The 23,291-nt window shown below is 38.3% G+C and overlaps 1 protein-coding gene across 1 annotated transcript; it reads right to left on the reverse strand.

Annotated features, from left to right (window-relative positions):
• Positions 1 to 573: 573 nt before the first annotated feature.
• LOC129438974 (uncharacterized) lies at positions 574 to 14,754 on the reverse strand. The gene is made up of 9 exons (XM_073865718.1): positions 14,238 to 14,754; positions 13,575 to 13,748; positions 11,570 to 11,743; positions 11,195 to 11,350; positions 7,287 to 7,460; positions 6,403 to 6,576; positions 4,989 to 5,162; positions 1,500 to 1,673; positions 574 to 598 (listed from the first exon to the last, which is right to left on the reverse strand). Exons 1-9 carry the CDS (start codon positions 14,702 to 14,704, stop codon positions 574 to 576), a joined length of 1,692 nt encoding a protein of 563 aa, XP_073721819.1. The 5' UTR covers positions 14,705 to 14,754.
• Positions 14,755 to 23,291: the final 8,537 nt, after the last annotated feature.

A 23,291-nucleotide genomic window follows, 5' to 3' on the forward strand; every position in this document is an offset into this window, starting at 1 on the left:
CAGTTAGTAAACAGACTCAGACATTGGATTGAATTCTTATTGTGTTGATCTGACAAAGCATCAAGTGTTGTTCATGTACACTTCATATTTTCTGTTTGTTGGGTTTAAAGGATACACAGCCTATAACAGCAGCAGATCAATTCTAATATTTATATTCTAGGATTTAAATTACACTGCATGAGTTTACTTAAACCCTTGTGTGGTGTTCATATTTCTGTTACTTAGACAATGTTTGTGGGTCTAGTGGACCCACTGTATTATTTGTATCTTAAACCAATGCAGTCATACAAATTTATGTATAACTGTTTACAGATGATTACTTTAGCTTCATTGCAAGTAATATAGACAGAATTTATGGTTAATATTTGTCATTTACCACTGGTAGAGGACTATATATAGATTAAAGTGCTATTTGATTTTGTGATTATATGAAATAAGAGAAGAAAATTCTATTCTCCCCCAGATATTTATCTAAAATAAGTATTTTCATCACTTTTTCATCTCAAATAAGTTTTTCATCACTTTGATGTTTAATTCTTTGAATAGTTTAGTTTGAAATTGTACACATTTGTGTCAGTCTACACAGCACAAGCCCCATCTGAAAAGATAACACATAACTATGAACACATAACCTGTTCATGTCAGCCTACACAACACATAAGAAGCAGATTTTTACTGTGTAGCTGTGTTGCATATGCATTTCTTGCATTTTATAGACGTATACTGTGTCTTCCTGTCCATCTTATGTCCACACACACTGCAGTACAATGTGTTGCTTTTGGCTACAACCTAAAATGATGAAAATGCTTGGATATGAAATTTTACTTTCTCTATTTCTCACTCTCTCTCACACACTCATACACACACAAACACACACACCATAGGTTTTGTGGTAACTCATGGTTTTACAAATAGTAATCAATACACCAGTTTACCATGATTACTACACTTTTACTATAATACAACCATGGTTATTTTTTGTAAGGGATATAAAGGTAAAATGTAGAATGGTTCCTGTTAGACAAAAGGTAAAGTTTTTGGGACAGTGGGGGCAGACAAGTGTTCATGCATGATATATAACATGTTGTATTTTTGCGCTGTTACAGCAAGTGCAGAAGGACAAAACTCTGAAATGCATCCATCACATATGTACAGAAATATATACAAACACACTCATGCACTCACAGGAGTCCCAGATAGGAGAAAAACAAAGTGAAGTTACATAGCACATTCAATTTTCACTCTCTTATTAACCCTGGGTCCAGTGGACCCGAACACCACATATGTAATATAAATGTGTAGGGGGGGTGTACAGTGTACAGTCATTATAAAGTTGTTTATTTTTATGTTCTTTATAGAAAATGAGCCAAGGCCAATAAATCTGAGGTTGAAACAACAATTTATTGCATAATTTTTCTTTTAGTAAACATTAAAAACGGGTCCCACAGACCCGAACACCACACAAGGGTTAAACATTTATTTAAATGAGCTCAACTCACCGTACTGTCTCTAGTCTATAATGTGGGTCATCTTTTAGATCAGAGATCATCTTTAATCCTGAAACTGTGAGATTATTCCCACCAAGATACAGATCTCTCAGGTGTGATGGGTTTGATCTCAGAGCTGAATTCAGAGCACCACAACCTTTATCTGTGATATTACAACTCCTCAACCTGTAGAGAACAGAGACTTTATACAAATGATGCAAAACTACAAAGTTTGTAGACAGATATATTGTCACGCATCTGTATACACAAGGAGACAAAGGACAACTGGATACAAAATACACAGGAATCTTTATTAACAGGACAATGATGGCAGCACACAGCATACACAAACGAGAACCGACATTCACTGGAGCACACAAGGGAAATATATACATGGAATAACAAGGAGGGAACAGGTGAGGACAATGATACTAATAAACTAAACAGGAACATTATTAAAAAATAATGACAATGAACACAGTGATGATTGAACATAATGAAAACAAACAGTGTGTCCACCACCCAAGGCGTGTCCCGCGCTTGTACTAAAACAACACTGTACGACAAAAAAAGTCAATAAACAGAAGGTGACTTGGATGGGAGGAGCCAGGGAGGGGCTTGGAGCAGAAGGTGTCTGGTGGAACGCCAGATGGAAAGCCCCAGGGAGGAGTCACCAGCAGGGAGCCAGGGTGGAGGGACCTCTGTCAACACCTTGGGGACAACGACGGGGAAGCCAGCATGGAGGGAGTGACGCTGGGCAGAGCCGAGCAGCCAGAGAGCCCGGGGGAGCCGAGAATCTGGAGGGCGTATTCACGGATAAGGAAGAAGGGATCTGGACCTCCTTGGCAGAGCCAAAGCAAGAGAACCCCCAGGTGACGTCCATGGGAAGAAGGAGCCCAAGCAAGCTGGCGGGTGGGATGGCTGGTAAAAAGGCTGGTGGAGGAACAGGACCCAATGGAGAAGACTGAAGGCGAGATGAGGGACAACTGGATACAAAATACACAGGAATCTTTATTAACAGGACGAGGATGGCAATACACAGACAAGAACCGACAATTACTGGAGCACACGAGGGAAATGTATTCATGAGAAAACATGAAGGGAACATGTGGGGACAATGATACTACTGAACTAAACACGTGTGCAAATGATTTAACAATAATGACAATGAACACAATGATGATTGAACATAATGAAAACTAACACAGAGAACCAGGCTTAACATATATAACATCCATCTCTTTATGTAATGTTACTCTATCAATCCCTCAGTAACTAAGACACTACGTACATTTACATGCAAATAATCTGTTTTTAATCATATTGATGGCTCAATCGTATTGAAAAGCCTTCATGTATACACCTTAATCAATACGATTACTATTTATTTTCAAAAGTAATTAGTTACTTTACTACTAACTTTACTACAGTAAGTTACTTTTTAAAAAAATACGATGCACAACCTGAATGCTACAGTATAAAGCAACAGGGCCCGGTTACATAAAGCACCTTAAGTGTAATTTTCCCTAAAGTTCACCCTTATGTTTCCCTTAAACTTAAGGGTGTTGCAAAACACCTTAAGTTTTTTCTGTTGCATCTCCATGGCAAGAATAGTATTTTATAACAACAAACCTTGGTCGCTGTCGTGACACATTTAATGATTACCCTTACCAAAGAGAACCATTTAAAGGATTATACTGTATGCAACATCTTTAAATTATTGTCTTACAGTAGGTAAGGGGAATTTACCCCTTAAGTGTCATACTTAAGGGAAAAACTTAAGGTGCTTTATGCAACCGGGCCAAGACCTTTCAGCCTAATTCTATTCTTTCTGCATATTCCATCATCTAAAATTGAATCAAAAGAAACATTCTCTGTTTTAACCTCTCGACGCGCACTTCGTGGGCGTGATGACGTTGTTTTTTTAATGCTGCTAACAATATCTATATAGCCTACTGTCTACAAACAATTAATTTACATTGGTAATACATCGTTTACAAGGTCTACAGGTTTAACATCAGTGTATGGTCTCTGTTTTGAGATACAAATGCTCTAGCATAATAAATGTAGTATTTTGTGACATAAGTCCAGATGACAACATCCAAAATATAAACGGGACTTCTTACCTTGGTATTAATATAACGATCGCGAGTCGAATCCCATGGAAAAACATCTAATAGAAATCATCAAAAGACCATTTTGGCCCACAAATGTGTATAATCCATAAAGTATAGATATATAGTCTGTTGTTTACATCAGATTTTGTGTGAACGTGTATGAGATGGAGCCGTAGCGGTCATGTCAGTTGGGGGTTCAGGGGTTGCTTGCTAGGTGTTTGCTCAGATTTGAGGTGGAATTTTTCACTGTAGATAAAAGTTTTATTCCCACACAGAGTGTACAGCGGACACTGATGTTTTTGTCAACTTTAACCGGGTTAAACTTGCTGCATAGTCTTGTTCTCTTCCGCGCTCCATGTTGTCTCTTCATGTTCAACACTACAGAGACTGACGGCGTGACACTCATAATGTCATTGTCACTCGACTTGCGTCACGACACAAGACTGTCTCACGAAACAAAGTCAAGGTTAAATAACGCAGTAACAGCCTGCTTACGGGGAAGTAACAGAAATCTAATCACTGTTTCTGCAATTGAAATCCTTTACTTTACTCGTTACTTGAAGAAGTAATCTGATTACAGTAATGCGTTATTTCTAACGCGTTACTGCCCATCACTGATTACAGGAGGAATATCAGCTGGAGATAACATAACTCTGATCTTACATTTAAAGATGTTACAGTGTTTAAAGATCAGTGTCAGTGTCAATGATGGATCAATGTTTTTAATCATCTTTATAAACACAACACCTAGAGAAGAAAAAACTCTTCATACACAATAATATCAGCAAAGATTTCAAATAAATCTTTTTGTTTCAAAGAAAACTAAGCAATGCACTGAACCGCCATGGCATCCATGCATGCTCACCACACAAGACTTCATTGCTGAACAAAAAACATGCTGAGGCTTGGTTAAAGTTTGCGAAAGAGCATTTGGAGAAGCCTGTGGATTATTGGGAGACTATAGTCTAGTATAGTATGAATTCAATATTTGTCTTAATGGCTACATATGGTGAAAATTTTGTCATTTTTTTTTACTTCTTTGTGTTCCTAGTATTTGCAACGCATGTTTTGTCAAACAGATAAGGATGAGTTCTTGATTTGCTGGTATTTTTTCTATTTGCATGTGTTTTCTTTCATTGCAGTGCAATGAACCCTGTCGGCCACTGTAATTTTCATCTCCACAGATTGTGATGTAATGAAACACTGCAGTACTTTGATGATGCATGGATGTCTCAGTATAATTTATGAGACTGATCAGATATGTTATTGACTTTATATATCATTTACATTTTAGTGTGTGTTTCTTATTTATTAGAAAATATAAGAAATGTATATGTTTAACTAATCCTCAGTACATGTGTGACTATCAGAGAGATGATCTTACTTTAGTATCTCCAGTTTACAGTCAGGATTCTTCAGTACATCAGAGATCAGCTTCACTCCTGAATCTCTTAGATTATTATCAGACAGCTCCAGATCTATCAGGTGTGATGGGTTTGATCTCAGAGCGGAAGACAGAGCAACACAACCTTCATCTGTGATATCACACTTACACAAGCTGTTGAGAACAGAGACACACAGTTTGTTCACACACAGATCAAATCTACAGTTAGTTGAATTTGTTTCTCTTCCTTAATTAATTTTGTGTTTATGGACATTTTCATTTTAGTTTCATTTATGTGTGTTTGTGTTTTACTGAAACACATCATTGAGATTTACACAGAAATAAACTGTTGATTCCTCTAATCACACGTTATAACATTTTCTCTTATGTTTCTCTATCTAAATGATTTTTGCTTTTATCCCCAAACATAATTCAATTTTAATGTTTTATTTATCAAAAGATGTGACTTTCAGTAAGAGTTAAAATGTTGTGATTAATTTAGGGCTGTGGCGGTGGCAATGTACCAATTCACCACGGTGGTGCGGTGGTTATAGAATGTGTGTGGGAGGGTATGTGTATGTACGCACTGATGCTTATAAGCTTATATATAATGCATACATATATTTTAACATATAAAAATGTAAACGAGGATCAGATATACGTTTCTTAACAAACATGCGTGTTCATAAGCGCTGTATTTTTCCGCCTGTGGGTGTTCGTCACAATGTCAAGCAATGCTTAGGTTACCTAGCAACGATGGCACGGTCACGTTTTTTGTGTGATTTTAGATGGGAATTGTGAAGCATCTGAGCATATGTGCTTGGCCATTTCTGCCACATCTGGGGCTGGGCTTGAGCACCCACCGGATCGTCACCTATGTGTGTGCTGTAGCACTTTCATATGTAAAACAACACTTGGTTCAACTGAGAAATCTTTTTGTGGTTATAATGTTTCCATCTGTGCTGAAAGTGAGTTTTGATAGCGCGTGTACTGGTAGCACAGATCGATACTTTTTCTTAACTGTGACCAAGAGAAAATATCTTGCCTCATTGTTGCCCCCAAGTAGCAGCAGGTCATCACTGATATCAGTTGCCTCCGCTTGCACGTAGCACACTAACTCAGAGTCTGTTGGCCATTTGTGTTCATACCCTTGAAAACATCTTGCTATGCGAAACTGTAATTCATATTTTTTGTGACATGCACAACACTGTGGGTCCAACTTTACCACCGCGGGTCGAACTTCACGTGGTTGTGTGGTGGTTATGACAACAGTCACAGCCCTAAATGAGTTCAGTTATCAAATCCAGTACTTAGATTAAAAACCTATAAAACCATTACAGTTGTTATGATCTCTATATAGTCTCGCTATAATAATATATGTGATTTTTGTCTGAGCATCAGATCATAATCTTACTGCAGTATCTTCAGTTTACAGTCAGGGATCTTCAGTACATCAGTGATCAGCTTCACTCCTGAATCTCTTAGTTTATTCACAGACAGATACAGATGTGTCAGGTGTGATGGGTTTGATCTTAGAGCTGAAGTCAAAGCAACACAACCTTCATCTGTGATATCACATGTACACAAACTGTAGAAAATGGAGACAGACAGTTTGTTCACACACAGATCAAATCTACAGTGAGTTGAATTTGTTTCTCTACCTGTCATCATTTAGCTATTCAAGTCTTATCCTGGAGGGCCGGACCACTGCATAGTTTAGCTCCAACCCTAATCAAAACTTACCCACCTGTGATTGTCTTGTGATCATGAAGACCTTGATTAGCTTACTTAGGTGTGTTTGATCAGGGTTGGAGCTAAACTATGCAGTGCTCCGGCCCTCCAGGGTAAGATTTGAATAGCCCTGATTTAGTGTTTATGGACATCTTAATTTTAGTTTCATTTATGTGTGTTCGTGTTTTACTGAAACAAATCAGTAAGATTTACAAGTAAATGAACTTAATCAATTTATGGTTATATGAAATGTGTGATTTATATTTTTTACACAGTAATGAAATCTTGAAATTGATTCTTCTCATCAGACATAACATTTTTACTTATGTTCTAATTTCTAAATGATTTTTGTTTGTTACTTTTTATCATCATAATTTAATTTTTATTTTTATGTTTTTGAATTTCTGTAACATTTAGCGCTGGGATGAACTAAAATCAAATGTTATCAAATCCATTACAAAGATTCAATTAAAATACTATAAATCCATTAACAGATGTTATGATCTCTATATAGTCTCAGTTTAATCTATATGTGATTTCTGTCTGAACATCAGATCATAATCTTACTTCAGTAACTTCAGTTTACAGTCAGGATTTTTCAGTACATCAGAGATTAGCCTCACTCCTGAATCTCTTAGTTTATTATCAGACAGATCCAGATCTCTCAGGTGTGATGGGTTTGATCTCAGAGCTGAAGTCAGAGCAAAACAACCTTCTTCTCTGATATTACACTTAAACAACCTGTAGAGAACAGAGATACAAATTTAAATTTCTCAGTTCACAACACACACATCAGATAAACATTGAATTTTTTTGTTAGTTTATTAGGGCCCAAGCACTGATGAGCAGGCCACACCCTGCAATGTAGGTACAAAATCTTATTGTTTTTGCTTTGTTTAATAACAATAGAGCCCGGACACCCTTAGAATTGTCCTTAACATTTATTAGGGCCAGAGCACAGAAGAGCAGGCCAGAATGGCCTGCACCGAAAAGTGCAAAGCCCTATTGTTTTCCTTAAAATGTATTTATTTATTTTTAAATGTTTGGGCACTTTGTGTCCCTTCATATGCTTAAAAACTCTTGAAATTTGACACAAACATCAAATCATCTGCCACTGGCAATGGGAAAGAGGGATGTATGACTGAAGAAATGTAGTGCACTTAATGCAAGATAGTGGTGTTACGTACTAACTTACATGTTTTTGAATGAATATTTCAAGTGAACAACTTCGTGTTTTTAATATGCCCTCATTGGCCACAATAGCTTTAATGATTTGAATAAACTGAAACTGTCATTCATAGGACAGTGTCACCTGTCCGTATGTTAAAACAATGTAGTAGGGTATATTCAGGCATTAAGATGAATGTTAGAAGTGTCCCAATCAACCCGAATACAACCTACTGGACTGTAATTACTGGACTTTTCTTAAATATTAAGTTTATGACTTGATTTTTGTATATAAAAGAATATTATATCTTTATATCTATATTATACCGTTCCACCACATTCCAAAGATGCTCTATTGGGTTAAGATCTGGAGGCCATTTGAGTACAGTGAACTCATTTTCATGTTCAAGAAACCAGTCTGAGATGATTTGTGCTTTATGACACGGCACGTTATCCTGCTGGAAGTAGCCATCAGAGAATGGGTACACTGTGGTCATAAAGTGATGGTCATTGTCAGAAACAATACACAATGCTCAATTGGTACTAATGGGCCCAAAGTGTGCCAAGAAAATATCCCCCACACCATTACACCACCACCAGCAGCCTGAACCGTTGATACAAGGCAGGATGGATCCATGCTTTCATGTTGTTGACGCCAAATTCTGACTCTACCATCTGAATGTCGCAGCAGAAATCAAGACTCATCAGACCAGGCAACGTTTTTCCAACTTCTACTGTCCAATTTTGGTGAGCCTGTACAAATTGTAGCCTCAGTTTCCTGTTCTTAGCTGGCAGGAGTGACACCCGGTGGGGTCTTCTGCTGTTGTAGCCCATCTGCCTCAAGGTTCGACGTGTTGTGCGTTCATAGATGCTCTTCTGCATACCTCGGTTGTATCGAGTGGTTATTTGAGTTACTGTTGCGTTCTATCAGCTCAAACCAGTTTGTCCATTCTCCTCTGACCTCTAGCATCAACAAGGCATTTGCGCCCATAGAACTGCCACTCACTGGATATTTTCTCTTTTTCTGACCATTCTTTGTTAACCCTTGAGATGCTTGTGCGTGAAAATCCCAGCAGATCAGCAGTTTCTGAAATATTCAGACCAGCCCGTTTGGCAACAACAACCATGCCACGTTCAGAATCACTTAAAACATCTGTCTTCCCCATTCTGACACTCGGTTTGAACTTCAGCAGATCGTCTTGACCATGTCTACATGCCTATATGCATTGAGTTGCTGCCATGTGAGTGGCTGATTAGAAATTTGCATTAACGCACAGTTGGACAGGTGTACCTAATAAAGTGGCCGGTGAGTGTAGATTTTTGATCTCTCGAACGCTGTTGCCAAAGTTTACTTTTATTTCAGGCATATTTAAGGCTCTTGGTGTGCTTAGATTAACTTAAAATTTGACACATAAATCACAGTTGTCGGCTCTTAAGTGTGAACAAAATGATTAGACAAAGGCATGTATGCATGTTTTTTGCGTAGGCTTAATGTGTTTGGAGTGAATCAGAAGATTATGTACCTTTTCTATCAGTCTGCGGTTGAGAGCTTAGTACGATATGGAATTACAGCATGGTATGGTAACCTGACTGTCCAGTTAAAATCCAGGATTGGGAGATTGGTACATAAAAACTGTACAAGAGTTGTATGATGTATCGGTTTTAAATCACGCTAGGAAAATTGTTGCTGATGAGACACACATTTTACATAGAAACTTTCACTTAATGCCCTCTGGAAAACGTTATAGAGCCCCATTGTTTAAGTCTAACCGTCTTAAAAACTCATTTGTTCCCTCTGCAATTAGAATGCTGAATAGGGACAAAATAAATTTTTAAAACACGTTTTAGAGATTGTGTATGCGGTAACTAGTGTTATTTTGTGGATTTTGGTGTATATTGTAATTGGGTATTTAACCCGGTTTGTTCATTGTATGTTTTTGTATGGTTACATATGTTCGCACTGGCTGTGTTTTTGATGTCCAAGACAAATTTCTCAGAAATGAGACAATAAAGTATAAAGTAAAGTAAAGTAAAGTAAAGTAAAGTATGTAATTTAGTGGCTCACTAGTCCCCCTGTTTGTCTAAAATGTGTGGCTACTTTTACCTACAGTCCACAAATAGGTCAGTAACAACATAAAATAGTCCACTGATATTTACCGACTTGATATTTGTTTTCTGGGAGGCACCATGTAGTGATGAAAAGAATGTGTGAGGGTCTGCCATCGCTGCTTGCAGCTATATTTATTTATTGTTTTACAGTTGATTAAATCCTAACATATCAATAGTAATCGCACAGCAGTAAAGCTGATTCTGCGTGAAATAATAAATCACATTATAAACTCCATCACTCAGATCTCTTCGCTGTCTGTCTGTGATCTTAATTATTGATTTGAAGATAATCGTGTATTAGTTTTAAATGTCTTCATGGTTCAGACTCTATATACCTGTGAAATATACTGTAGTTACTAAATAAACTCCAGTAAGATCACTCAGATCAACTGATATATCTGCTGCTGCTTCACTGGATTTACATTTTAATAGACTTCTTGAATTAATAGACTTCTTCAGGTTGTTTATCAGACAACTATAATGCCCTACAAAGGCAAAAGGCAGTAATTTCGTTTTTTGGTCAAAATTACTTATTGATATTTTTTAGACATTCAAGACCTCCTTTATTATTTGCATTAGTATCTTGAGTAAATTTTATGTTTTTTTTGAGAAAATAAAAATAAAGAAGAAATTAACTGACAACTGAAACTCACTATAAGTCTAAACTTTAAATTCATTTTTCTTAGTTTCATACTCTAGCGAGTTAAGGTCTTTTGCCTTTGTAGGGCAGTATAATGATATTCAACCTTATGAGTGTTGTACTAGGGCTGTGCCAAAAATCGCCTGCGATTCTCAAGCATGTTTCATCAGTAAAGCCGGTTCAGTAAATAAAAATAAATCGCCATCAGCTGCTTTCAGATGGAGCGCCATTTACTATACAGTGCTGTAATTCACAGAGAAGCTAGGCAAAATCGCATAGATTATCAGAGTCAATTTTGAACCCGATTTTTCCTAGTTTCTCTGTGAACTACAGCTCTGTGTAGTAAATGCCGCTCCATCTGAAACCAGCTGATGGCGATTTACTTTTAATCACCGAACCGGCTTTACTGATGAAACATGAATAAGAGCCCTATGTTGTACAAAGATCCTGAAACTGATAGTTTAAGCTGAAATTGTGTTTCTGTACCATCGGTGGGGTTTCGTATACTATTATTATCGTGTTAAATAGTTATTTAAGTCATTATTAGAAATTATCTTACTCCAGTATCTGTAGTTTGCAGTCAGGATTCTTCAGTACATCAGAGATCAGCTTCACTTCTGTATCTTCTACATTAATATAATTCAGTTTTGTAACATGTAAGGAGTTTGAAGTCAGAGCAGCATCCCCTTCAGCTGTGATATTAAAACACCACAACCTGTAGAGAACAGAGACACAACGTCAGTCTCTCAGATAACAACAAAAACTGACAGGAATCACATTAAAATCCAAAATAAAATAATAAACAAACAAACAAACAATCCATTTTTGATACATTTTAATTCTATGTTTAAATTTTTTTTAATCTTACACTGACTATTTTTAATCAAATGTAAAACATCTTTAAGCCACCATTTGTAAAAGTAAGAGAGTTTACTTTAGTATCTTCAGTTTACAGTCAGGATTCTTCAGTACATCAGAGATAAACTTCACTCCTGAATCTCTTAGTTTATTATCAGACAGATTCAGATGTGTGAGGTGTGATGGGTTTGATCTCAGAGCTGAAGTCAGAGCAACACAACCTTCATCTGTGATATCACAACTACACAATCTATAGAGATCAGAGACACACAGTGTGTTCAGACACAGATCAAATATACAATGAGTTGAATTTGTTTCTCTTCCTGTCATCTTTTAGTGTTTACGGACATTTTCATTTTAGTTTTATGTGTGTTTGTGATTTATTGAAACACATCAGTGAGATTTACAAGTAAATAAACTTCTTCAATTTATGTTTATATTAACTGTGTGATTTATATTTTTAAACAGTAATAATAGATTCCTCTCATTAGACATCACAATATTTTCACTTATGATTTTATTTCTGAATGATTTTATTGTTTTACTTTATTCTCATCGTAATTAAATTGTAATATTTTATGTTTGTGACTTTCAGTAAGAGTTAAAATGTTTGTAATATAATCAGCTTCAGTTATCAAATACCCTACACAGAGATTAAAATAAACTATTTAGAGGCCCTGTTCTTTCTGTGTTTTTGAAACTACGATTGTGTTTACAGTGCACAATATAAGGTGTTCATGTTTCACATGTAAAAAAAGTGGTATTTTTCACACAATTGACTTATCTGTACAGGTATAGCACTGTTTTCTCTATCAAAACGGGCTGATTTCCTCCACGTTCTGAAGTCCCTCCTTAAGAAATATATATCGAGTTCTGATTGTGTAGTTTGTTTAGTGTGTTGTGATTCGATAGCAGCTTAGCTTGCCATTAGCTTAGCTGGTGACTGACATATTCCCATGGGTGGAGGTTAGTCAAAAACTGTTCTAGTGATGTCATTAAAGCAGTAAGTAGAGGGCTGTAGTCCAAACAGGCCGTTCGCTGTAGGCTTTGAAAGGCGAATTCTGTTAAAGCCTGGCAGTGAACTTTGAGCTTTATCATTTTACAGGTATTATTTATGCTATTATAGCAACATTACACACTAACTAGGGTTTAAAAATGGGATCAGAAAGAACATGACCTTTAACGTTTGAAGTGGACCAAAACCTTTTATATAAGATCATTTTAGGGTGTTTTCAGACCTGTAGATCGATTGCTTTTTTCCGAAACCAGGGGTTAAATTGCTACAATGTTGCAATTTCATGTTGGGTCGGTTCGTATTCACAAGGCAATTTCCAAATTGACCAGACTTTGTAAATTTAAGTCACATGCGAGTAAACTCTCCTTTAATTGCTCAAAGTGCATCTTTTCAATTTAATTTTATTTTATTTATATAACGCTTTTCACAATTGTTTAATTATTTTAAAGCAGCTTTTTATTAATAAAAGCAGGAGAAAATACAGAAAAGTCGGTGTACAAGATAAGTAGCAGAGTATAGTGGCTAAAATAAATACACACACACACACACACACACACACACACACACACACGCTTTTTAATGATGAATTCTGGTGAGCCATAACACACCATGTGCACTTGTTTCTTTAAAAAGAGCTTTAAATTGCTCTTCTTCACATAGGTTCATGGTAAGAATGTTGTCCCACCTAAGTTTTGATTCCTGCACAAACAATTGAAATAAAATAACCACACATTCAAAAAAGCCACACAATAATCCTGTAAAGCTGCTGTTAGTCCATCCTGACGGACAACTTTGAGCGGAATCACAGAAAATAAAAAGATGCACTCTGACCAGTTTACTCACATGTGATGTATTAACAAAGTCTGGTTTGTTTGAAAATATTGCCTTGTAAATATGAACTGAATCAAGATGAAATTGTGACATTGTTTTGAAACTGAGGATTAAATGGCTACAAATGGCTATGTTGACTATTGTACTTTAAATCCATTACAGATGTTATGATCTCTATATAGTCTTACTATAATCTATATGTGATTTTTGTCTGAGCATCAGATCATAATCTTACTCCAGTAACTCCAGTTTACAATCAGGATTCTTCAGTCCATCAGAGATCTGCTTCACTCCTGAATCTCTTAGTTTATTATAAGACAGATTTAAATGTGTCAGGTGTGATGGGTTTGATCTCAGAGCTGAAGTCAGAGCAACACAACCTTCATCTGTGATATCACACTTATTCAAGCTGTAGAGAACAGAGACACACAGTTTGTTCACACACAGATCAAATCTACAGTGAGTTGAATTAGTTTTTCTTCCTGTCGTCATTTAGCGTTTATGAACATTTTCATTTTAGTTTCATTTATGTGTGTTTGTGTTTTACTAAAACACATCTGTAAGATTTAAAAGTAAATTAACTGTTGATTCCTCTAATCACACATAACTTTTTTTTACTTATCTTTCTGAAAGATTTTGGTGTTATTGTTATTTGGTGATATTGATGTTTATGAGTTATGTTTAACTCTTAGAGTTAAGTGTTCTGATGAATAACATCATTTTCATTTATCAAATACATTACTGAGATTAAAATTCTATAAATCCATTACAGATGTTATGATCTCTACGGTATAAAGTCTCACTATTCAATTCATCTTTTTTTGTAATTGTAGAGAGACATACAACAAAATTATAATCTATATGTGATTTCTGTCTGAGTATCAGATCACAATCTTACTTCAGTATCTTCAGTTTACAGTCAGGATTCTTCAGTACATCAGAGATCAGCTTCACTCCTGAATCTCTAAGTTTGTTATAAGACAGATTCAGATCTCTCAGGTGTGATGGGTTTGATATAAGAGCTGAAGTCAGAGCAACACAACCTTCATCCATGATATCACATTTATACAACCTGTAGAGAACAGAGACACACAATTTGTTCACACAGAGATCATCACACAGAGATGTGGACTGTACAAAACTGGGGGGGTCGACTGTAACCACGGTTCCCTGATGGAGGGAATGAGACGACATGTCGACAGTAGAGGTGTGCTCTTGAGCGCTAATTTTTAATGCAAATAAAATTGGGCGAATGGTTTTTGAATACCAGTCTCTGCCCAAGCTTGCATGTATAAAAGATGGCAAAGCACCATTCATTCGCTTGTATGTTGTAGCATGGAGGAAACAATGTCTTGTTTCCTTCATCAGGATATTGTAATTACAGTCATAACCAAGATGTTCCCTTGTTGTCGTCCACTCGACATTCTGTCAATCCTTAAAGCGGGCACAGGCAAGTCATCACGTGCCATGCTGAATGCTAAATGGCAAGTGTAAGGGGGTCATTATCTGAGGAGGAGGAGCAGACCTCTTACCAGTAACACCAGCAGGGGATTTTAAAACAGATAATATCTGTCTAATAATGTGAGACTCTCAGCCCAAACTTCAGGCACTAAGGGGAAAAAAGAGGGCCTGCAGGCCCCCACCCTCTAAATAGAGATGAGTGCCACCAAGAGAGCGGTCCTCATTGTAAGGTGATGGAAATCAGTTTCTACCAGGGAGAAAGGGAGCCCTCTTAAGGCCCGCGAAGGCCACCAAATAAATCCAAATGCTTTACCTCAAAGATTAAAATATTGGGACCGGGATCTTCACACTTTAATAACACCAAAAACTTGATCGCTTCTTGAGCCAAAAGCCATAAACAGTTATATCCCCAAACAGTATGTAAGTACAAAAAAGACCTGGGGTCTATTCTTCGTAGGTGGATTACTCGGTTAGCTGGATTTGATTGTTGACGATTTGGCTTGATCTTGGATTATTTGGTTCTTCGAAGCTCATCCTAGAGTTGCAGTCATAGCAACCGGTCTGTAAGATTAAACCTGCTCGGGAGCAGACTTATTTCATGTAAACAAGATTAGATCGCACCTTTTTAAGCAGAGGTGATACGTAAACTTTGTTGCAGTCATGTATTCTCCATTATAAGAGTACAATCTGCATAAGATGCACGATTAATATGAAAAGCATTTCAAATTTAACAGGTAATAAAAAAGATAGATTGTTTAGCAATGTTATTTAAAACATATAAAAAATAAAAATATAATGTTTATGTACTTGTGCATCTTGTTTTTATGGAGCAGCCGTTTTGTCTTTGACAAGACAAAAATGCTGATCACATTCATAAACAGCAATCAATCATACCCAACACTAACAGAGGTTTTGTACAATAAAGAATATTAATCTTTAATAATTTTTATCTTTAGATTGTCAAGTAGGCTTACGATGTCATGCATAAGAGTTTGTGTAGTAATTTCTATCTGTTCTATCTTTAAAACTCTTGCCATGTCCCTTTCCTGTGACAAAAATTCCAATAATCAAATAAGTTTTTTTGCACATATCTTTATCTTCTTTACTACACTTTTCTGTGCAGACTCAGCAGATACAAGGTTTCATTCAATGTGGATTCCTGCTAATGTTGTAGTCAGAAATCAGTTATATAAGAATAATGCAATTGAAGTAAACTTATTTAACCACTTGCATATAGTTTCTCTAAAGAACTGTCATCTGAGATGATTTCTTTACTGTCATGTGCATGGCTCAGAAACTTGCACTTTATAATCTTTTGATGTAGAATAATATTTACATTCCTTTACTGCACAAAAGTGTTTGTGTATTATATAAAACACAATCTTATAATAAACTACAATTCAAATTTTATTTATCAGCAATTAAATTGTTGCATTGTCTGTGAGTTTAAGAAAGAGCAACTGCTCCAGAGATGATCTGTACAATCAATCAGTTAAGAGACATCACTCCTGCCCGCACATTACATGAAGATGCAGGACTACCACCTGTCTTTTTTTATTCTCCTTTTAAGTTGCTGTTACAAGCAGACAAAACAACATTTAACTGCTTTTAAAAGACACTTAAAGTACTTTAGGAGGATAAAAGTCAGGAGCATCAATCATTAATTTCAATCTTTGACAAGCATAGTAAAGATATCAAGATTATATTTTCACATTATGTAGTATGATTTTATGTACAAAAGAAGCTTTAACTGGGTTTACAAATTCAGCGTCATAAAAAGTTCACAACCTTCCATCAATAGCTCGCGCCCTGCAGGGGTTAAAACATGCATAGTACCCCACGGTTTGGTTTAGTTTGGGTCGGGTCAGCTTACTTTTGGGAGCTTTTCCACTGGGTGCAGTACGTAGTACCCGATACTTTTTTTGTTCCACCTCGGTTGGGGTTCCAAAAGACCCGAGCTGAACCAAACGTGACACGAAAACATTGTAGATCATTGATTGGTCTGAGAGAAGCGTCACTACCAGCATCATCGCTATAATGTAAAAGATTAGCTTTACCTCAGTGCTTGTTTGCGCCATTTGTAAAAACCGGCCAATCACTGAGTGGCTGATCAGTTTTTCTACTATCGATATGTTTAGCGTTTTCTTGCAGTGCCAGAACGCACAGTGATCTCAGATAATTAAAACATTACTGCAAGACAGGGCTCTGTAGAGCAGCCTTACAAATACGTACAACACACAACACCAAGACGAAGGTTTATTGCAAAACATAACACTATTATTTTGGTCAAAGCTGTGAGGTATAAGCATGCGAGACGGCAGAACGTGCTATGGTTATCTCTGTGTCTATCATCACATTTTTGGGATAGAGGCTGTTTCTTAAGATGCGTTCTTCAGCGTTCTTGCATCCTCATGTTCTCGCTCTATGTCATATATTCCATTATACATTTTATTATAGTCATCGTCACATGACGAGCATTTTTGTTGCATCTCGTCTCGTTTTCGTCACGTGAAAAAGGTTCATTGACGACTATATTTAGTCATGCTTTTCTATGACGAAAGCAGCACTACTTCCTTGTTCTACAAAGTTCCTACTGCAGAAATACATATCGAGTTCTAATTGTGTAGCTTTTTTGGTGTATTGTGATTCGATAGCAGCTTAGCTTGCCCTTAGCTTAGCTGGCGACTGGCGTATTCCTGTGGGCAGAGGTTAGTCAAACACTCTTACGTTGACATCATTCAAGTGGGAAGTAGAGGGCTGTAGTCCAAACCGGCCATTCACTGTAGGCTTTGAAAGGGACCTTATGTTAAAGAAAATATTGCCTGGCAGTGAACTTTGAGCTTTATCATTTTGCAGCTCTTATTTATGCTCTAACAGCAACATTACACACTAAGGTTTGAAAAATGGGATCAGAAAGAATGTTACCTTTAATATTTCTGTGTCTGAATGATTTTTACTTTTTAGTCATCATAACTTACAATTTCAATGTTTTGTGTTTGAAATCAACTTCATTTACATTATATATTTTTTGAAAATCTGAAACACAGTTTGATAACATTAGACCACAATCTTACCCCAGTATTTCTAGTTTACAGTCAGGATTCTTCAGTACATCAGAGATCAGGGTCACTCCTGAATCTTTTAGATTATTCTCAGACAGATCCAGATGTGTCAGGTGTGATGGGTTTGATCTCAGAGCTGAATTCAGAGCAACACAACCCTCATCCGTGATATTACAATCACTCAACCTGTAATAATGTAATTGATAAACACAGTGACAAATCATAAACTGCAAACTGTACTTAAGAAACAAATAATTAACTTCTCATTGACTCCAAAAGGAACAATACTCCTGACAGAATATTATTAAAAGTTGTATTAAAAATTAGTTAGTAAACATGTCGACTTTGATGTGAGGTTGTAAATTGAAGGCTTTTGTGTATTGACATTATGGGGCAGTTTTCCAGAAAGGGTTTAGATTAAGCCAGGACAAGGTCTATAAATTTGTTTTTACAAACATACCTTACATTACTGTCATTTTGATTTCAAATTTTGGTGAAATTGGTGGTGGTTGAGGAGATTCCCCCATTCATATGTAAAGCGCTTTGAGCACTGAGAAAAGCGCTATATAAATGTAACGAATTAATTAAAATTTTCAATTTATTGTATTTATATTGCGCTTTTCATAATTGTTTAATTGTTTCAGCCTTACATTAAAACAGCAGGAAAAAAACACAGAAAATGTGGACAACATAAGAAGCACAGTAAAGCGTCTAATATAAACCCATACTAGTGAGCATAGTAAAGATAAAAAGTATAGAAGAGAGTTCAAAGTTAAGCTAATGTCAAATGTCTAATGTCCTTAGGGCTTAAAAAACCTTTAGAAAAACCCAATGGGAAAAATCCTAGGGAGAAAAAAAACCCTTTAGAGAGACCATAACATGGCTAATTCTTTGTATATAAGCGACCAGTGGTTGTTGATCAAACATTGGCTTTGCTGTTGTGACATGGCTGCAAGAGGAGCAATGATATTACGCAGCGCCCGAAAATAGTCCCCTTAATAACTTTCAATAGCAGGGGACTATTTTCGGACACTGCGTAATATCATTGCAGTCCTTGATTATTATGTCTAGAAAATCAGCTTAGATTATTCAGCCTAGAAAATTACAACTTTTAATTTTTAATTTTACGTCGGTCTTAGTACATGATGTAAATACAGAAGAGTCGAGTTTGAAATAGGGAAAATATCGAAACTCTTCGGTTATTTTTGAGCACAATGCTAATGGTCTAATCAGATTCAATTGATCATGCTAAGCTATGTTAAAAGTACCACTAGACCTGGAGATCGGCTGAATGGGTTCCAAAGCGTTAAAAATAAAACGTTTAACTCTAGGGGAGCTGGAAAATGAGCATATATTTCTTTTTAAAGTGGAGTGTCCCTTTAAAGTAAGGCCAGTAAATCAGTGGCGTTATGACCTTCTCGGCAGCAGGAACTGGGTCTGTTAGGGTGTTTTCACACACATTGGTGTGAAACACAGACACCATGGTGCAGCCTCGGAGCACTCCAAATGAGATTATTTTTCAGTTAGTGCGGTTCTTGTTCACATATGTTGTTTTTACCATACTCGAAACGCTGCACCGTACACCATGTGACACCTGTCAATGCTGTCATTGGTCTCTGACAGCTCTACTGTTACAAACCGGAGCGGGCTACTGATGCCCCTAAGGACGTTCCACCTCGAGGAGGTCCCCAAAAGCACCCCAATGACCAAACACACGAAGCAGGTAAGTAAAAGTTAAAACAAACTTTATTTAAATTAATTAAAATTACTGTTAGGCAAGGGGGAAAGGGGATATTAAAATAATTCTTCTATCCTCCAGCTGGTTCTTACAGGAGGGAGGGGGAAGAGGGGCCAAGTGCCGGGGCCAAGGCACTACTGAGAGGGGGGAGGGAGACAAGGGGACAGAGCTCCTTCCCTTGGTTTCTTGAACCCGTGGCGCCCTCCTCTTCTCCTGGAGGCAGAATAAACAACAGTTAGTGGATGTAAGGGGTATGTGGCGACTACCTGCTCTGTCACGGGGATAGCTCCGTAGTCTTCCAGCCGTTCCATGTCTTGCTCCAGCGAATGACCGTGGTGTACTAAGGTAAGTATAGCTTTTAGCTCTGGCTCTGATGTAGCTCTGCAGTTCAATGGGCGTGCTGCTCTGTATCAACCAGACAGTTCAGGTACGTATAGCTTTTAGCTCTGGCTCTGCGGTTCAATAGGCGTGCTGCTCTGTGTCAACAAGACAGTTCAGGTACATATAGCTTTTAGCTCTGGCTCTGATGTAGCTCTGCGGTTCAATGGGCGTGCTGCTCTGTATCAACCAGACAGTTCAGGTACGTATGGCTTTTAGCTCTGGCTCTGCGGTTCAATAGGCGTGCTGCTCTGTGTCAACGAGACAGTTTGGGTACGTATAACTTTTAGTTCTAGATCAACAAGCTCTTCCGGTAAGTATGGCTTCTAACTTTATTCTTCTTCACTCACTCTTGACACATCACAGGCGAGGAATACAACATAGGTGAAAAAGTTAGTACGTCACCTAGCCTTGGTCCACGGTGAGAGAGTGTAATCGTTACCCACTTCCACACAGTTGCTGCTGGCCTGTCACAGCCGATGCCGTCCGGAGAGGTAGTGAGAATGCAGATGGGGCTGCAAGATGGTGTCCGTAACAGATCCGTCAGCTCCGTTTCCTTCCCAAGGTCAGAACGACACCTATACCGGTGGGGCAGACGGCTAGGCCCTCTCTCCACACGGGGTTTGCACACAACTGTTAGTTTGCGTCTTCACTATTTCCCTACTTCCTTTAATTCCCACTATGATCTCTTCCACAGCACTCCGATACAGTACTCACACAATCCCCTTCGTTGCTTGGACACCCAGGCGGGGGGAATAAGAAGGTAAGTCCACGATGATGACCACGCCACAGCAGCTCCACGACACACCTCACAGCGACTGGTTTGACCTAGGGACGGTACGGGCGACAGGAGACACGGCACAGCACTGCAAATACTTCAGGTGCACACACGTAAATAATGCACCCACGGCAATCCACACTTCTGTTAGTGACAGATAAGGCCCATATCTCCACGCTGGGTCAAGTACTTCACTGAAGGGAGAGGTGTTTACAATCGCTGCCACAGGCGATTTGGATGGATGACACGAGTCCCCGCACAGCGCTCCAGATGTCCTGCAATCCACTGGCTCGCCCACCGGCTTCGTTCTCCACGGTAGGGCGACTACACAACAACACACTCCACACAAATAGTGACTGTCCGTTCCTCCAATGCTTCAGTGAATGTAAAACAGACCACTGGTACTCACAGTCTGGTGACGCTTATTTCTCTTCTTCCGTGTTGTTCTCCTTCCTTTAGCAGTCTTCAAAAAGTCACTTGACTCTGTGAAATCTCCGCCAGAGGTCGTGCTTCGCTGTGACCTTCAATGCAGATGTACACACACAAGTAAGAATGTACCGCTTCAATATGATTTGCCTTCTTCCAAACCTGCTTCAATTACTTGTCTCTCTGTCCTCTTTTCTCCAACAGATCCTCTCTTCAACTCTTTCTCGTCCACTTCGCCACGTCAACACACCGCTTGCCACAACGCCCGCTCCAACATCAACAAGAACAATGGAACAATCATGAACGTGACGACTTCCACACTTCCCCAACAACACGACTCCCTCCTTTCGTCCGTCACGGCCCTGCACTCTTTCCGCTCGCTCTAAGCGTCCGCCGGATCAATGGGGCTCGCGGACTCTTCAGCGGGATTGTGCTGTGGTGGCGCCCATGGGGGAAGTGAATTCGCCCGGAAATCCTCTGTGTCTTTCTGTGTCTTTCTGTGTCTTTGGATTTCCTATTTATAGGTCTCTCCCTCGCTGCATTGCCCAATCACGAATCGCCACGCTAAACAATGTCACCTGCTTCTAATAACCCCGTTTTGTTGCCATGGAGAACCAGGAAGTCATCGGGTGTTTTAAAATTTCGGTCCGGGCGGAACCTCTCCTCTCACTTTTTGGTTCCGCCCTAAAAGTAATTCTGTGACACTACCCCCATGACGACGATGACTTCTTTCTAAAAATCAAATAAATGTCACTATTTTTGTGTGTGGTGGAAAGCTGTGCAATGGACCAAGATTGCCTTGTTTGTTGTTAAGCCACAATATAACACCCGGCTCACGTCACAATGGAAGCCCAGTGGCTCAAACATGTGGAGAACTTCCTGCATTTGATTCAGCCCGAGGTCAAGCAGCATTCACACAACAGATGGGCCACACCACAGTTCGGCGACAGCCGCTCTGAGACCACCTGTTTAGTGCACAACAAAGTGCAGCTGTTGTGTTTACACTGACCCAAATGAACCGTACTCGGACCGAAAGATCTTTTGGGCTGACCTAAACGTGTCCGTGTGAAAACACCCTTAGTTTCAATGTCCTCAGAATCGAGTACGAGACTGGGAACGAGAAACAAAATCCCATTAGCATAGGGGCTGTACGTATGTAATGCAAGTGTCATACAGTATACTGCCCTACAAAGCCAAAGCAGTAACTACACAGTTGGTCAAAACTGAGTTAATGGTTGAAATGGGCTTTGTAAGATCTGTAGTGTCTTGTGACAAAGTCTCCTTGGTTCAATTTAGTCCCATTTCAGAGAAATGTGTGTGCCAAAATCAGGGACAGATTGGCAATCTGTGCGTTCTGGAAAAGTCCAGAACGGCCGTTCAACGGAGGGCCGTCGCCCGGCCGATGGCAAAAAAGTCTAATAACGCAATATGAACAGCCAACAGCAGATGCACTCATATAATCACTTATATGCTGCTACGTGTAAAAAAAAACAAGGAAGAAGAGTCGGCCTACTAGCCGTGATTGGTCCACAGATTCCCGGAATTCGCCAGCGTCTATGTTCGCGAGCTTGAGCATCCACAGACTGGTCATGATGAGGGACAGACCGAGTTAACTTCACATCAGCAAGATTTATATAAGATTATATTTGTGTGCAGTCGCAATAAAACAAAACATTGTGCTTTTGTCAAACTGTAACCTACAACTGTCATCTAACCAAAATCACAGACACCAAAGCAAAAAATATTTATCCAACCCTATTTAAAAACAGTCTGTGGGTGGACATTCATCGTATTGTATTGGTTTTCATTTCTTTCATTGACTTTATTGTATATGAGAGGCTGTAGTGAGCTCACATTTTCTGCTAGAATGAAGACTAAGGTATTGAATTAAACGGGAAAATATCAGGCATGCATTGCGACCACTCTAAACGTGCTAATATACAAGAAAGGGGGCTAAGTAATTGACCAAATATTAGTTTAACCAGAGAATCCTAGCTTGCACTTTCTGTCTGTCTTCCATCAGAGTGCAGTTTTTCCTTATCTTTCATATTTGTGTTTAGTATTGTGGAATTGGCAAAGACCTGGTGGTTGTTTGTGAAAGCTTTACAG

The sequence above is a fragment of the Misgurnus anguillicaudatus genome, unplaced genomic scaffold (genome assembly GCF_027580225.2).
Source record: "Misgurnus anguillicaudatus unplaced genomic scaffold, ASM2758022v2 HiC_scaffold_33, whole genome shotgun sequence".
In the NCBI taxonomy this organism is placed as follows: domain Eukaryota; kingdom Metazoa; phylum Chordata; class Actinopteri; order Cypriniformes; family Cobitidae; genus Misgurnus; species Misgurnus anguillicaudatus.